The sequence below is a fragment of the Pocillopora damicornis genome, chromosome 3, assembly GCF_964200805.1.
Source record: "Pocillopora damicornis chromosome 3, jaPocDami1.2, whole genome shotgun sequence".
In the NCBI taxonomy this organism is placed as follows: domain Eukaryota; kingdom Metazoa; phylum Cnidaria; class Anthozoa; order Scleractinia; family Pocilloporidae; genus Pocillopora; species Pocillopora damicornis.
Genome location: NC_142672.1, coordinates 25,815,279 through 25,830,750, shown reverse-complemented (window position 1 = coordinate 25,830,750; position 15,472 = coordinate 25,815,279). Strand labels below are relative to the sequence as shown.

At 34.8% G+C, this 15,472-nt stretch overlaps 2 protein-coding genes across 2 annotated transcripts; both read left to right on the top strand.

The window, feature by feature from the left end:
- The first annotated feature begins 60 nt into the window (after positions 1 to 60).
- LOC113666854 (ADP-ribosylation factor 6) lies at positions 61 to 6,480 on the top strand. The gene is made up of 5 exons (XM_027182650.2): positions 61 to 258; positions 1,391 to 1,491; positions 3,321 to 3,424; positions 3,975 to 4,173; positions 4,890 to 6,480. Exons 2-5 carry the CDS (start codon positions 1,410 to 1,412, stop codon positions 5,030 to 5,032), a joined length of 528 nt encoding a protein of 175 aa, XP_027038451.1. The 5' UTR covers positions 61 to 258; positions 1,391 to 1,409; the 3' UTR covers positions 5,033 to 6,480.
- A 1,451-nt stretch (positions 6,481 to 7,931) lies between these two features.
- LOC113666855 (ADP-ribosylation factor 6) lies at positions 7,932 to 14,495 on the top strand. The gene is made up of 5 exons (XM_027182651.2): positions 7,932 to 8,084; positions 9,718 to 9,818; positions 10,342 to 10,445; positions 11,508 to 11,706; positions 12,146 to 14,495. The coding sequence occupies exons 2-5, from the start codon at positions 9,737 to 9,739 to the stop codon at positions 12,286 to 12,288; spliced, it is 528 nt and encodes a 175-aa protein (XP_027038452.1). The 5' UTR covers positions 7,932 to 8,084; positions 9,718 to 9,736; the 3' UTR covers positions 12,289 to 14,495.
- Positions 14,496 to 15,472: the final 977 nt, after the last annotated feature.

The following is a 15,472-nucleotide window of genomic DNA, read 5'->3' as shown; positions in this document are numbered from 1 at the left end:
ATCGGCGAATAGCTTGGTAGCCACGCAGCTACTCTTCGGAGATTATCGAGCTTGGCAGCCATGTTGTGCTTTACCTGTCGGCACGCCCTCTCGGTGAGGCATACAAAACAAGCAATACGCCGCAAATCGTAAATTCATCTTCATTTATTATAACGGGTTAATCGGATGGGAATTTTTCAAGACATTTAAAGTCTGTGTCGTGGGAGAAAACTGAAGATATTTAAGGTGTGGGGCTACCAAGTTCCCGCTACCTAATCGGTAAGGAGAGTATTATGAAATGTTCCCGAAATATTCAGTAATCTCCAGCGTAGTCTGGTTTAAAGTTTATTGTAAGTTTATTCTGCGGATGAAGAAATCCCTGTCGTCTTGTAAGTGTTATAACTGATTTTATGATCCTATTTCCTTAAGAAGCAATTTTCTCTCCTCGAATTTCTCTACAGCGATATGCATGCTTACGGCAAGGTCTAAACCGGTCGATGTTGTTTTTAACATCAGTACATGGGCTTTTGTTTTATAATGATCTGTTGGTCTTTAATGTGGCACTAATTTTTACGCTTAATTTTCCAGTTATGCTCAGAATTTGAAATTGAATAACGTCATTAGGTTTTTCAATCGTTTCCTTTAATTTCGCCATTTATAGAAATTGTCTCACGCATGATACTTCAAGCCAGAGACCTGAACGCTTTTACGTCACACTTAAATGGAGTTGATATTGTCAACGTTGATAAAATTCTTTCAGCAGATTACCACTATTGCCACGAAATACTTGAAAAATTTTCATTTTTGGAATAGTTTCTCCAGTAATCGTACTTTGTACGCGTATGAACCTACTTATCAAGATTTTGTCTTTTGTTAGCTTCCGCAGCTATTTGCATTAGCGTATTTTGGCAAGCTCGCAAACTTATTTTGTAATAACCATTAATTCTAGAATTTCAAAGGTAACGATTTAAAAACATATAAATTCAGAGAGTATTTCAGGGTTTTTTTTATTAAATAATTAATGTAGATATAAATTGCATGTTTTTGTGTTAGCTCCTTATTATGACCGTACGATAGTCCGAAAGATAACCTCAGTTAACCGTGATAGTTTTTGTGGCAATAAATCCAACCTTCTTTTATTTCAATCACTGGCTGGTGATTTGAGGATAACTTTCCGTTCATCGTTTTCTTTGTTGTAACTTTTAACGACTATAAAACCTAAGTTTTTTCGTTTGTCTCACGATGTAGTCGCGTGTGATTTAGATCGCAACAAAAAGTTTTGAGTTTTCATTAACAATTTTAATGACTACTTCAGCTGCTTTTTCTCAATAGAAAGTTATTTGGAAATAGCACCATAGTTTTACTTTAGTCTGTGCTCTGGGTTACTTTATTGTTTTCTTTGCATTTTTAGGCTCTGCCGAAGTGTCAACATGGGGAAATTATTATCAAAAATATTTGGTAACAGGGAAATGAGAATTTTAATGCTCGGTCTTGATGCTGCCGGGAAAACAAGTATCCTACCAGAGAGCTGTAATTAATGTTACATGACCTTGTATGTTTTGTTTTAACAAATGGATTCCATATTGTCTTTCGTCTATTTCATATTATAAAGCATTAAATATTTTTTCTCATGTGCAGTTGGTCTAAATGCATGACATGATCATACACCCTAGCTAAAACTGGGGATTATCTGAGGATGAACCCCCAGTGATTTCCCCTGATTGTCAAAACTTGCATCTCCTACCACTAAAGAGTTTGTATTAAATTTAATTCAAGATTAAAGAGCATTTAGCCATCGGTACTGAAGAAGAGACATTTTTTTTTTTGTTCACAACATTGCAGAAGGTAGGAAACACTGGAAAATAAAGACCTCATACATCAAACAGAAAGCTGTTTGCAGACATTTTTCTTGCATGTTGCAAAAATATTTAAAGAATGATAAACACAATAGCCTCCATTTAGCGTAAAAGTATGGTTGTATATTTGTCCTTGGACATTATCTTTCTCAAAGTCCACAGTTTCTTCAAGTTAAGCTCTCAGAGCTAGTAATATCTGCAAAAAATACCTGTGCCTATCTTTGAGCCAAATGGAGGCTATTGTTTTTACAGTAGGGTCAAAATGTGACACTAACTAAAAATTTGCTCACTAAGCACAGCTGAGAGTGTCACTGATTTTCTCACCACATTTTCACATTATCTGTGATCTTTTACTGAACATACCCTCGGCAACATAGAATTTATTTGTGTTACTTGATTAAAACTAAAATGTTGTTAATGGTAACATAAGCTATGCCTCTGTCCTCCAATAGATCATAACAAAGAAGCAATCAAAATGCATGTTTAATTTGGCCTGTCATGTAAGTAATGGTATATGAAGATAGCCAGTGCAGGACAGTTGTGCTACCAGACTCTTATTTCTTTCTTTATTTGACTTCTGCACATTGCAAAAACAAGTAATTGTTTTAGCTAGATTGAGATTGGTTATACTGGAATTAGCTGGCATGAGAGTAAGATGCAGTTGCAAGTTAACCTTTTAGATCCAGAGCAAAAGATCTAAAAAGGCATGCAGAGAAAAAAAATTAATACTTTTACTCATTCATCAATTTTATTTTTAATTTGAATTTCCCTTGTTTAGATAAGGTCTTGACAACTTGTCATGTACAGAGTATCTGTATGTGTATGGTGCAGTTAAGTGTTTTGCCAAATTTTTAAAAGAGGCGAGAGATTTTTTGTGGTATCAGGTTGTTGCTATTTGGTAGAATTTTTTACAACAACCTTACTGTTGCTTATTTTTGCGGGAACTTAACCACATGAGTGTGGAACAGACAAAGTCAAGTGGTGGTTAATTTTTGTTGAAACATTTTTTTTAGGGTCTTTAATTTTGACATTTTTCAACAATTGCAGAGATTAAGTACTGCATAAATATATAAAATTAAGGTACTTCAGTTCAAGAAATTATTTGTTGCCAAAAAAAAAAAAAGATCTGGGATGTGCACCATATCTTCTGTCTGTAACTGATTTATGCATCATGAAGACATGTTACATGCTATGATGCAGATTTGCTCATAGCAGCTTTTCCCATTCCTTCAACTTTTTGGCAATGGAGGATTTTATTTTCTACATTTTGTGCTTCACTGGTCTAGAAACTATAACAAAAACCATCAAAGAGTAAAGATATTTTACCTGTGCAAACCAAACCACCAACATTTCAGAATTTGAGGATATTGTTTATCATTGTTTGAACAGGATATTATGACTTTGTTAGCAAAATATTATTGTTATTCTTTGGGGTTTTTTTTATTATTGTTCTTCCATGTTTTGGTATTCCTTAACTAAATACAGCTGTATTATACAAACTTAAACTTGGACAATCTGTGACAACAATACCAACAGTTGGGTTCAATGTAGAGACAGTATCCTACAAGAATGTAAAGTTCAATGTTTGGGTAAGTGTAAAATTGTGTAGCTGTTAATCGTTGGTGTTTGGAGCACTTAATTTTCAATGTTATTGAAAGTTATGTTGTGCACAGCTGATACATACCCATTTGATTACATGCTATGATCAGGTAGTTAAGTGAATTTTATTTCCCAACATATTTTGGTCTGTACGTTCAACAGAAATGTTTTTTTTGTTGTCGTTTTAGTTCAAGATATATTAGACTACAAGTACAAACCCACATATTAGTGATGGATGTATAATTTGTTTTTTTGCTCCTTAAGACTATAATATTCCTGGCTTGCTTTTCAATTGTTGTGCATTTGTGCAACATTTTACTTGTAATGTATGTTACTTGTGGTCAAGCCATACATAGATAATATTTCTGTTGAAGAATTTACTGTAGCTGAGTTGGGTGATCTATAATTTAATATAATTTAGGAACCATTGAAGTGCCTCTGTCTGGTTCAGTGGTTGTAATGATGTTTCATACAAATTTGAAACTGTAAGTTATTGTATGTGTATTGTAAGTCAAGAACATTTTAATCCTTTCACTTCAGGACGTTGGTGGACAAGACAAAATCCGCCCTTTGTGGCGGCACTACTATGCTGGTACACAGGGCTTAATATTTGTAGTTGACTGTGCTGACCGTGAGAGAATTGATGAGGCCAGGCAAGAACTCCACAGAATCATAAATGACAGACTCATGAAGGAGGCTATTATTTTAATATTTGCCAACAAACAAGATCTACCAGATGGTGAGTTAAGTTGCAGAGGTTGTATTTAGGACTGCATTTAAAGTCACAGCTTTTTAGAGCTGTCTCTCTGTCATTTTTGTAAGGACAAAATAAAACCAAATTATCATGTTGTACTACCCCTACTGTCATAGTACCACACACCTTCTTTGGGAGAAATGTTATATAAAATCATTTAAATTCAGGATTCAAAAGATACTGCTGATTGTTGTTGAAACAGAAGCTCTTTTTATGGTCATAAACAAAATACAGTATTCTTAAAGCAAAATACAACAGGCTATCCTACATGGCATGCTATTGAAGCAGTGGATGCCATTCTATCCTAGGGGACTCCCTGACCCTTTTAATGCACCACTTTCACATTTCATGACCATCCACACATACTCTTGGGTGTAAATGAAGAGAATTGTCTCAGTCAACATTCATTCTTGCAATAATCAAGTCTCACTCCTAGACTCACGATCTTCTGTTTTTGTGTACACTCCTGAATGGAGAAAGGCAGCATGTCTCCTCTCTATAGTGAGGGCTCAATCCCAAACCCATGGGCTATTGTCAGTCATATACACTTCTGGATGAAGAAAGTCAGTTTCTCTTTGTGAATTATCTTTTTTCCATAGTCAGGGCTCAGTCCCAAACCCACAGTACAATGCTAGTTATGTATTACTTAGGTGAGTGTTTTTTTTTCGTCTCTCACTCCCATGTGTAATCTCTTATTTCAGCAATGAAACCTCATGAAGTACAAGAAAAACTGGGTCTGACAAGAATCCGAGATAGGAACTGGCATGTGCAGCCATCATGCGCAACAACTGGCGATGGTCTCTATCAAGGATTACAATGGCTAAGTTCTAACCACCGAACATAATGCATACCCAATATGATGGTTAATATTTTCACAATAATTAAAAATTAATTCTTGAGTTCTTTTAAAACTGTTCCATATCTGAAACACTACACAAAGTGAATTCAGGGAGGCAGAACCAGTTAGAATTGAAAACTTTAAATGAAGCTTGACATTTGACTGACATACTGCTGTGTATATTACACAGTGTACTACAGTAATGTAGCAAGGAATGGTTTGCTATTCTCTTCTGTATTGGGACCAGTTTGAGGCATATGATAATTAACTGAGGAGTGAGAGAGTCAGTAAACAGCTATTTGTTATTGTTTTTGTCATTATTATTATTGTAGTACAGCTTAAGTATTTGGTGAACAGAAGGTGGCCTCAGAATACTGTCCAAGTATATTATTTATTGTTTCTGATATCACTGAATTTGCTTTTGGAATCAAAGGGTGAAGCAAGCTTTGCTTTCTAGAACAACATTTGAATACTAATGAAGGCATCAAGCTGCAACCACCCTCAGCCTTTACTGATTCTTTTAGAGTATTTTCCCTATAAACACTTTAATGTTATGGTTAAATAGGAAAGCTCTTTGTTAAGAAAATGAAATTCAGGAAGAACCCAAACTGGATTCTTGAATAATTTTAAGAAACAATGTGGACACATTGTAAAATCTTAAGGAAAATAATGATTTTCAGAGGTAAATGTTGTTAAGTTACTGTATTGTCTAATTATGTTATTCACATGATGTTAATATTCATTATTAATCATTCTTGACATCCTGAACTTTAGTGAGGACTAATTTGAGGACTCACCAGTACTACTTTTTCTTTTGGTAGCCTGTTCCTGTAATTCAGTCAGTAAATGACGCTTAATAGTAAAGAGCACTAAAGTAGTGGAGGAGTGGAATAATGAGAGAAGTTTGGGTCAGCCCAAAAACTTTTGGCCTGACCCAAACCTCTCTAATTTTCCACTTATCTGCTACTATGGCCTTGTTTGCTTTTTCACTTCATATTATTAATTGAATGCTGGGAAAAGAATAATTTTTGGTAGTTTTTTTGTTACAACACTAGCAGAAGATAGCTGTGGAAGGTCAAATATTTCCATCATTTGTCATTTGTTTTTCTTTGTTTTTGCACCATAATGGATTTGATCTGCTTAATGAGGGAGACAAATTAGGCACCTTAGTTCAGTGATTTTTGTATAGGCAGAGTTTCTGTTATGGTGCAGTTGTGAATGTCATGATGAATTTTTTCTTCTGCATGATAGTAAGTAAAAATTGACAGTTACATTGGATTTTCTGATTTTTAATCAGACAGTAATTGATACAAAATAAAATAAGTATTTGAATTAAGGAAGTTACCTTTGTTCAATGGTCACTGGGATGTCCTGGTGTGTTAACAGCAGCTCCCAGTTGAGAAATAAGACCCTTGTTTAGGGTTGGTGTTTGTAATTAAAGGAGATTTTTTACACACTTGTTCCTTCATTCATCATAGGTCAAATTAATAATGTTAGTTCAACTTAGCAGAGTGTGATTTGGTCTGAAATCATGATCTCAAAATCAAACAGGTGTGCAGCACTGGGTTGATTTGAAATTACAAGTATGATTTCAAATCAAACTTGCATGACATGAAGTTCAATTACTACTATATCCATTTCAAAAAAACAAAATTCCGTCACTGATACAAGATTTATTAGTCAGTACAATGTTATGTTGATCAAGTAGGTTGTTGCTAGGTTTTAGAAAGTTGCAAAAGTTGTCATTCATTTTCCTGATATTTGCTTGGTGTCCTTATACAAGTGATTGGTTTTTTTATCTTAGTTAAGCTCCCTCATTGGCTGGGAAAAAGTTAACGACGATTTAGGGCAAACAATGTTGGGATTTGTGAATGAAATTCACAGATGACAGTCAATCAGGTTACAAGGATCACAAGTGATTTTTAAATGGTGAAAAGCTTAAATTGGGCTGTATTTATGCCAATTTGAAACAGCATCAAACAATGGCCATCTGCTCAAGCCACTAGGCAGAACCACTGTTTACCGGTGAATTTCTAAGGACTGAAATTGGGCATATTCTGATCAGGGAGAATGATTATCCTGAATTTAAACTTTGTAATGCTGGAACTTGTTGGGAGTATGAATAGTAAGGAGTAGTTCAATATTATCCTTTCGTCTTTTGTTAAAGGGTTTGTGCTCTTAAGTTGAACAAAATAGAATTCATACCCTTTTAAGGCAAAAATGAAATAAAATCAACCTAGATATTGCAATGTTTACTGTCTGACTGATAGACTAGTTTCCCTGCAGTCAGGAATGTTCTCCCAGTTCCCACCGAACACCTCATGATAATTATTTGGTTTTTAAGTGGACCAACATTTTGCAAGCTTGTGTATACCATAAGATCGCAAGGACAGAATTTATCACAAACCCAGTGATTTTTCGTTGATTAAAAATCCAAAACAATTTCTGGATCACTTTACATTTCTTAACGGACATCTGATAACTGAAATAAGTTTGAAAGAACCATGATTACTGACTGGTCCCCTGATGTGAGCATTCAGATGCTGCTTGTTTTATAATTAAATGATCTATAGCTTAAAAGTTAAACCGTAGTCGAAAAAGTAGTGGTTTATGGCCAACTTGTTACAGGCCTGTAGAAATAAAGTCAACTGGTGTCCCCCAAATCCAACCGTGGAACCGCTTGGCTGTAAAAGACCTGGGTACGAGACCAGCGGTTCCCAATCCCCACCACTTCCCCCTCGAAAAAAAAAAACTAAATAGATCAATAAAAATAAATAGATGTGTCAAAGAGTAAGTTCTTAATGGTGGAGTTTCGGTCTCCTTAGTTAGCACGGGTTATGAAATTTTATCGATGCCCATTCGTGACCCAGACAGTATTACCCATAGTCCCTCTGGGTACTCCTTTGAAAGAGGGCTGGGTCCTAGGATGCTATCAGCCAAGGTGTGTTTCTTATTCTGAAAATGGCGGAGCATCTAACAATGCAATAACGATATTTTGAAAGCCACAAAGCCATAGTTTCGCCGAGTTCTAACCCTTATTTGCCAATTGAGCCTCAAGGTAGGGTATTGTTCTTCACTTTTGTTCTGTTGTCGGTTTTTAGTCAAATGTAGAGTCATGTTCGCTGTATCAACTTACAAACGCCTACATTTCGTTCTTGAAATCTGGAAGCTCTTGATTGTACGTTTATTTGCTTTGTGTGGTAAGATTTTAGTATTCAAACCGTGTATTGTATTGTATTGTTTTTTTTTAGTTTGGAATTTCTCTTTTCCATACAGTACTACTCGTTTCTCTGAAGCTTAAAATCGAAGATGTTTGCTTCAGAGAAGACATTACTTCGATCATTTACAGTAGTTATTTTCACTCTGTCTGTGGCAGCGTTTGATATTGTTTCCATTTTATTTGTGTACTTGATAATATATTTCCCGTCCTTCCTTCGTATTTTTCCTACGTTTTCAAAATGAAGTTAAGAATTTTAATTGACTGGTTTACGTTTTGCTGAAGCAAAAAGAACTGTTCTGATTTCAACCTCGTTCTTTTCCCCGATGATCGATATTTGTCATGTTATGTGAACAGTATTTACTGTAATAAACACCGAGTTCTGGCTTTTAGAAGTAGCTACTTAGTTCAAAATCAGCCTTGCACTTTGGCTATGTGTAATCACAAAACTTAGCTGAATTGTAACAGAGCTGATATGATGACATGGAATGTTTTTTTCATGAATATTGAATGCATAGTGTGTAGTATACAGGGCTTGAAATGATAATTTCATGCTAGTACTACCTGTTTAGTGGAGGAGAATCACTTCAAAATATATGCTGGGTTTAATAATTCCAGAATATTTGATCACTCACCTCTTACTACCTGTGTGCATCAATTGTATTAGATTATTGCTGGAATATTCTTGCATCCTTAAAATAATCACAACCATTTGGCATAGGTTTTATTACATTTGCTGTATGTAGAGGAATGCCTCATGCATCATATCCAATATTTATAACATATCAGGCAAAATTACTTAGTGCTGACTGGCTGAGACAGGGGGGATTTTTCATTCATTTCAGTAATTGCCAAGGTGCAAACATATATTTAAATTGAAAACATTAAAAATGCTTAACTTTGCCTAATTTTATTACAATTTAATTGATGGCAAATATTTTAGCAGGGCTGGTTTTATCTATGGCATCGCTGTATAAAAATGCAATTTCATATAGTTGATTTGCTTGTTTTACATTCATTGATTCCAACTGAAAACTGAGATGGCTTCTTACAATATTGTGCAACAGCACGCACATTTGACCTTCTGATAAGAGAAAAATTTGTGCCTTATATTACAAATGAGTAATCGTATGTTTTCTTGTAAAAGTTAGGATTAATATTGTTTGTGTTATCAGGAGTTGCAGAAATTGCCCTCTTTACTGTGCAACTTGGGTAATTTCTTCAACTTCTGAAAGCAGGTGTGGTATTTATCTGTAATTTTTCTTGGCTGTGTCTACCTATACTAAAGCCAGCAGTACACATGGTAATTTTTGTTGTTAATTGTTTTGGTAATTACCACTAATCCTATGCAGCAGCTGAAAAGTTGTACTTTATTTACTACTTCTGGGATTTGGAATAAAAAACAGGACGTACACAGGAAAATGGATTGAATGTTCAAAAACTAAAAATGCTTGTGTTTCATTTCCATTTACAGGCTTTGCCTAAGTGTCAACATGGGGAAGCTATTATCAAAAATATTTGGTAACAAGGAGATGAGAATTTTGATGTTAGGTCTTGATGCTGCCGGAAAAACCAGTATCCTTTCGTCACTGTTATATTTTCATTTTTAAATTGTTATTTGTAAATTGATTTGGTTATCAGATGATATTTCATTTATTTCCCTGAGCTGCATGTTAAAAATAATTTTAAAAAACATAGAATGATAAAGGATATAGAATAAAAATCATTTTCAGTGTGTTTCAGGTCATCAAAGTTTACTAGTCAGGGCTGCTTTAACCTGTGATTAACCATGTTATCTCACAATACACTAATTACAAGAAACTTCATTATTAAACTTCATCTCCAAGGGTGCAATTGGCTAAAAGCAGACTGTTTGCTCTTTCAGCATTATCTGAGGAAGTATTTAGCATGAGTTAAAGATAAAAGAAGCTTAAAACAAAACCTTGAAACTTTCCTTACTGACAAATCTTGTGGCAGGTTGTTCTTTGTACAAATTCTTTATACAGGCATGACCATTGGTTTTCTTTTCAGTCAAAACTAACAGTAGCGGTACATAAGTATTACTGATACAGGATACCTATCCTTAACATTTTACCAGCGATTTTATACAAACTTAAGCTTGGGCAGTCAGTAACAACTATACCAACAGTAGGTTTTAATGTGGAAACTGTTTCGTACAAGAATGTCAAATTCAATGTGTGGGTAAGTGTTATGTTAGTGTACTGAGGTAAGCACATTCAGGGTCCTCAGAGAGGAAGACGTGTAGGCAGTGAGAGAATTGTTAATCCTTTAACTCCCATGAGTGACTAAGACAGAATTTCTCCTTACAATATCAATACAATATCAAGCAGGCAAGTAATGAGAATAAGGAAGAATCTGAATTAGGGGATTATATGTCGATCCAATACCAAATTCTCCAAACTAACATCACAAGAACTATATAGCAGACTGTAAGGAGAATTACCAATAAGATCTTAAGAGTTAATGGGTTAATAGCAGTTCAGTTTCAAATCCAAACATTTCTTTGCAAATCCTAGAACCATCTTTGTTAGCCATTGATATAATTTGTCATTTTACATCATATTGGCTCTAACCTGTTTGGCTCCATCTATATAGACATGGTAGACCTTCAAGGGCCAATTGTTATCATTATTATATTATTATTTTTTTTAACTACAATTTCAAAAAAAAAAGTTTTGTAAAATGTTGAAACCTGTGCAAGTTATTCACAAATATATTTGCAAACTAATTTCCTAATCCTGCCCAAGTGTGAATAACCAATTATAACCTGTGAATATAAATGACTTCCCAAGATTTTTTTTGGCTGCAAAATATCCTGTTTCTTAAATTTTAATTGCAGAAACATCTCATGATCTCAATTGCACATGGTAAACTTTATTTCAATTTCCATGTCCCAGACTAGACTGTCAATGGGGAAAAGTAAAAGGAGAAGAGTCCTTTGATAAAAGACAAAAGAAATGAGGGCTGTGAGAGAAAAAATTGAAAAAATTTTATGAGAAGGGCAAAAATATTTCACCTTAACAGACAAGGGCTCATTTACATACTGTTTATGGTAGTCACACTTCAAATAGTGCATCAATTTTTTGCACAAAGGACACTTGCAAAGGTTTACCATATCCTCAAGTTAGAATTCAAAGCTCATTTCTAGTTATTAATTACTTTTTTTTAATGATTGATTCAAATAGCAAAAGTTGCACTGTTATTAAAAACCAGCAATCTTGAGCATTAAACAATTTATTTCAGGATGTTGGTGGACAAGACAAGATCCGGCCCCTATGGCGCCACTATTATAATGGTACCCAGGGCTTGATATTTGTAGTGGATTGTGCAGACTTAGACCGCATTGATGAGGCAAGAACAGAACTTCACCGGATAGTCAATGACAGGGAGATGAAGGATGCCCTAATTTTAATATTTGCAAACAAACAAGACTTGCCAGATGGTGAGTGGCTTGTCTTTTCTTAACCCTTAAACTCCCAGAAGTGACTAACATATAACATCCCCCCTTCAGTAATGTTATACATCATTCAGCCAACTAGTAAGACCATAATAAATTCCTTGTTGTGCATTTTGCGAAAAAGAAGTAGAAGTTCATGAGAATGAGAAAGGTTCTTTGAATTGTTGATGCACCAAACCACCATTAACTCTTTACACCCTAACAGCAGGAGGCATATTCTCCATACTGTTAAGCATACTCTGCATATTTCTTAAGGTGCTAAAAATAATAACTTATTTAACAATCAAAAGCTTCTTTAGTGATCATTTTCCTATTCTCATGACCTTTACGTGCAATTCAGGTATGATATTGTAAGTAGAAATTAGATGCTGTTACTCTAAGGTGTCAAAGGCTTAAAACTTACTTTAATGCATTTTGCTCACAGCTATCAAACCTCATGAAGTTCAAGAAAGATTACACCTAACCAAGCTAAGAGACAGAAATTGGTATGTCCAGCCGTCGTGTGCTACATCTGGTGATGGCTTATATGATGGATTGACCTGGCTTTGTTCCAATCATAAACATTAATTATTGAAGAGAGCAGCTTTGGTGTGTGTATACACTCTAGCTACATGTACTATAATTGTTGCCTTACAATTTTTTATACCCACCTTAAGATAGATCTTGAGGGTAGATTGTTGCATGAGTATCTACGGAGTAGTTTAATGTTTGATTCATGCATCTCTACATTTAGTGGATGAAAGTGTAACCTCTTGCTTGATAAGCAGAAGAAGAGTCTGTTACTAATAACAAAACATTGTAGGTTATTTATATAGCACCTGTTCTTTTAATGTCACTTAGTAGTTAAAAATTGAAGCTATTAATTTAGAGTATATTGTACATTTAGGGCATAACCCTCATATAGAGTTTTAGTGTCTTGAAAATACTTAACTTAACCCAACCAAACAATAGCTGTTTCATTGTCTTTTCACTGAGCATTGCTTTTAAACAAGCATTGCTTTTAGAGAAGGCAACTTGATTTTATGCATTCGGATTTGGTTTTAGACCTCCTAAAGAATGAAAAATCAAACTTTGTTGATCGCAAATAAACTTACCGACTGCAAATATGACCTTAAACTGTACAGATACTCAGTGGATCAAAAGGACATTGCTAAAAATGGACAGATTGCAAATGGAGTTTCACTATAGCAAGTACAAAACTGTCTGCAGTGCAGTTCAAATCTGCAGATTTTGTGGGAGTGGCAATGACTTAAACACAACTCTGGGCTTAAGTTTAAGATTTGAGTAAGAGGATTTGGGTTTTTACACACTCATTGTAGACCAGCAGCTTTTAGTGTTCAAATGGTTTTAATCATTTAGCTAGTATTTAGGAGTGAAATTTCACTTCCAGACCTGATATGGTTGAGTTATTAGAACCACACACAAAGGTTATCCAGTTTTAATGCTTATCAGTTTGTCCTCAACAATCCTGCCTTGTATGTTAATCCTGGATTTATTATGAATTGATTTAAAACTGTCTGCACTGCTTTTGTTCACCACCATTCTCTATGTCATTGTGAGGACATTTTAACAAGAGCACATTTAAAAATGGTTTCAAAAACCTTTGTGACATGGTAGTGGTAGCAATCAAATGTTTTATATTTTCTATTGCAATATTTGTTGTTTGATTTTGTTAGTCATGTTACCCCAGAACCTGAGATCTACATGAGCAAAAGAAATGAAAGAATTAATAATCTGTAACTATTTACTGCCTTTTCCTTGTTGTTGAAGGTTAATCTGAAAATTGGGATGTTTTGTGAAATAGACTGTTGGCCAGTTGGTGATGTTATAGTCATTTGCAATGCAATGTTCTGCAGCAAACAGCACCAATAGGTCTGGCTATTGCCAACTTTTTATGGCGAACACCACTTGCCAACTCATGGGAAACTTCCTTCAACTCAGTATTTTGTCACTTAACCTTTCTTATAACTCAAGATAACAGGCATAAAATACATTTATTGAAGTTAAAATTTGCTGTTTGTTCTAAGAAGTCATTGATTTTATTCTGACTGATTATCAGTTCTGGAATGAGCAATTGAGGTTTAGGCTTTACTTGGTATGTCAGCAGTTTGACCTGTATGTTGGCAAGTTGACTAATGGTGTTGGCAAGTTGGTTGTGGATGAGTTTACATGCTGGCAAAGTGACCAGAAAACCTCTGCATGGCATTATCCACCCCTTTGAAAGAAGAGGCTCACCTTGGAGTCTTTCAGGTCTCTAAATTAACTCTTTACACCCTAACATCAGTATGCATTTTCTCCATAATTTTCTACACATTCTCTAAGGTTTTGAAAAGGAGAATTTCTTTAACAATCAAGAACTTGTTTAGTTTTTGATCATTTCCCTTATTCTCATGAATTTGATGTCTTATTCAGGGGTGATCTGGTGTGGAGAAATTAGATGCCAGTCTCTTAAGGGTTAATGGTTGTGCATAGTGAGTTGGGTTATAATCACTTTGGTTTGTAATTTTGAATTACAGATGAAACAACAACTAAGAAGTAAAAGTTATTAATAATAATTCTTATAAATAGTCACTTGCTCCTGTTGGTTCACACATGATATGAGACAGACAAGTAGAGTATTTGACCATGCTTTTGCACCCAAAATTGAATAACCGTGTTGTTAAAGTGTGTCTAGCACTAAAGTTCAGTTAATATAGATTACTTAGTAAAAAGTGCGATGTAAAGATTTTTATTCACAAGTTGCAATGAATGTCCAGAATGCAAAGTGAGAAAAATGTGTGGATAGTTGATCAGCAAAGGCATTCTGGTTGATCTGAATGTTATTTGATCACATGGTTTTCAGGGGGAATGGAAGGGGATCGTTCATTGTTAACACAGTGTAAAGGGGGAACTACAGTCAATTGACTGCCAATAAGTGACAGTCATTAGAATACAGAAGAGCCTTAAGGGGGGTATCAGGTAGATTTAATTTGATACAACCAGACCCTATGCTCCCTTTCCTCTTCTCCCATGACCAAACAATAAATAGGTGAGTTGCAACTAAAATAACCTTTCAATTGTAATTTTAACTACTTTCAATTCTTAGGAGAGTAAGAATTAGATATAAAGTTTACTTTGCCAACTTATACTTGACCTGACGCATATCATGGTCATTGCCTACAAACAATTGTTTTCTGCACAGCGTGTCCGTGAGTTCACAAGTTCACATGTCCCTCGCACAGATTTAACAAAAAACTGACAGGTGTGGGGCCAGTGTGTTGGCTGTAAGCCATTCAGTTCTGCACTCGTAAGACTCTGTGACTTAAAAGGGATACAGTAGACCTTCAAGAGCCAACTTTTTTCAGTGTTTTTTTTTTCTTTTATTTATTTTGTTGCTCTCACCTCAAACAAAAAAATGTAATTTTAAATTAAAGTCTCCTAAAAAATATGTCAAATATTAAAATGCATGCAAAGTTGTTTGCCAAAGCCAAAAGTTTCTTTTCCAACATTGGTTCCTCCCTTAGCAACTGATGAATAATAACTTTCCTTTGTTTCTCCTTGTTCAAGCTTGTTCAAACTAATTTTGCATCCTGATAAGAGTAAGATTATTTTGTCACACACTTCATAAAAGAATTTCAATTTTCAGTCTTTCTATCAGTATTGATTAGAAAAAAAAGAAAAGCTATGAGTATTGGTAGAACACAAGGAACACACCACGTTTTGGAACAAAGACTAATTCCCAGAGTTTATGGTTACGTGGCAGCCTGGGTAC

What these genes read in the sequence shown, in the direction of transcription:
- LOC113666854 (XM_027182650.2), top strand. Translation starts at nt 1,410, where the DNA reads ATGGGGAAATTATTATCAAAAATATTTGGTAACAGGGAAATGAGAATT. An exon ending in TGATGCTGCCGGGAAAACAA is followed by an intron (nt 1,492 to 3,320) that starts GTATCCTACCAG and finishes AACTAAATACAG; the next exon opens with CTGTATTATACAAACTTAAA. An exon ending in CAAACAAGATCTACCAGATG is followed by an intron (nt 4,174 to 4,889) that starts GTGAGTTAAGTT and finishes CTCTTATTTCAG; the next exon opens with CAATGAAACCTCATGAAGTA.
- LOC113666855 (XM_027182651.2), top strand. Translation starts at nt 9,737, where the DNA reads ATGGGGAAGCTATTATCAAAAATATTTGGTAACAAGGAGATGAGAATT. An exon ending in ATGTCAAATTCAATGTGTGG is followed by an intron (nt 10,446 to 11,507) that starts GTAAGTGTTATG and finishes AATTTATTTCAG; the next exon opens with GATGTTGGTGGACAAGACAA. An exon ending in CAAACAAGACTTGCCAGATG is followed by an intron (nt 11,707 to 12,145) that starts GTGAGTGGCTTG and finishes TTTTGCTCACAG; the next exon opens with CTATCAAACCTCATGAAGTT.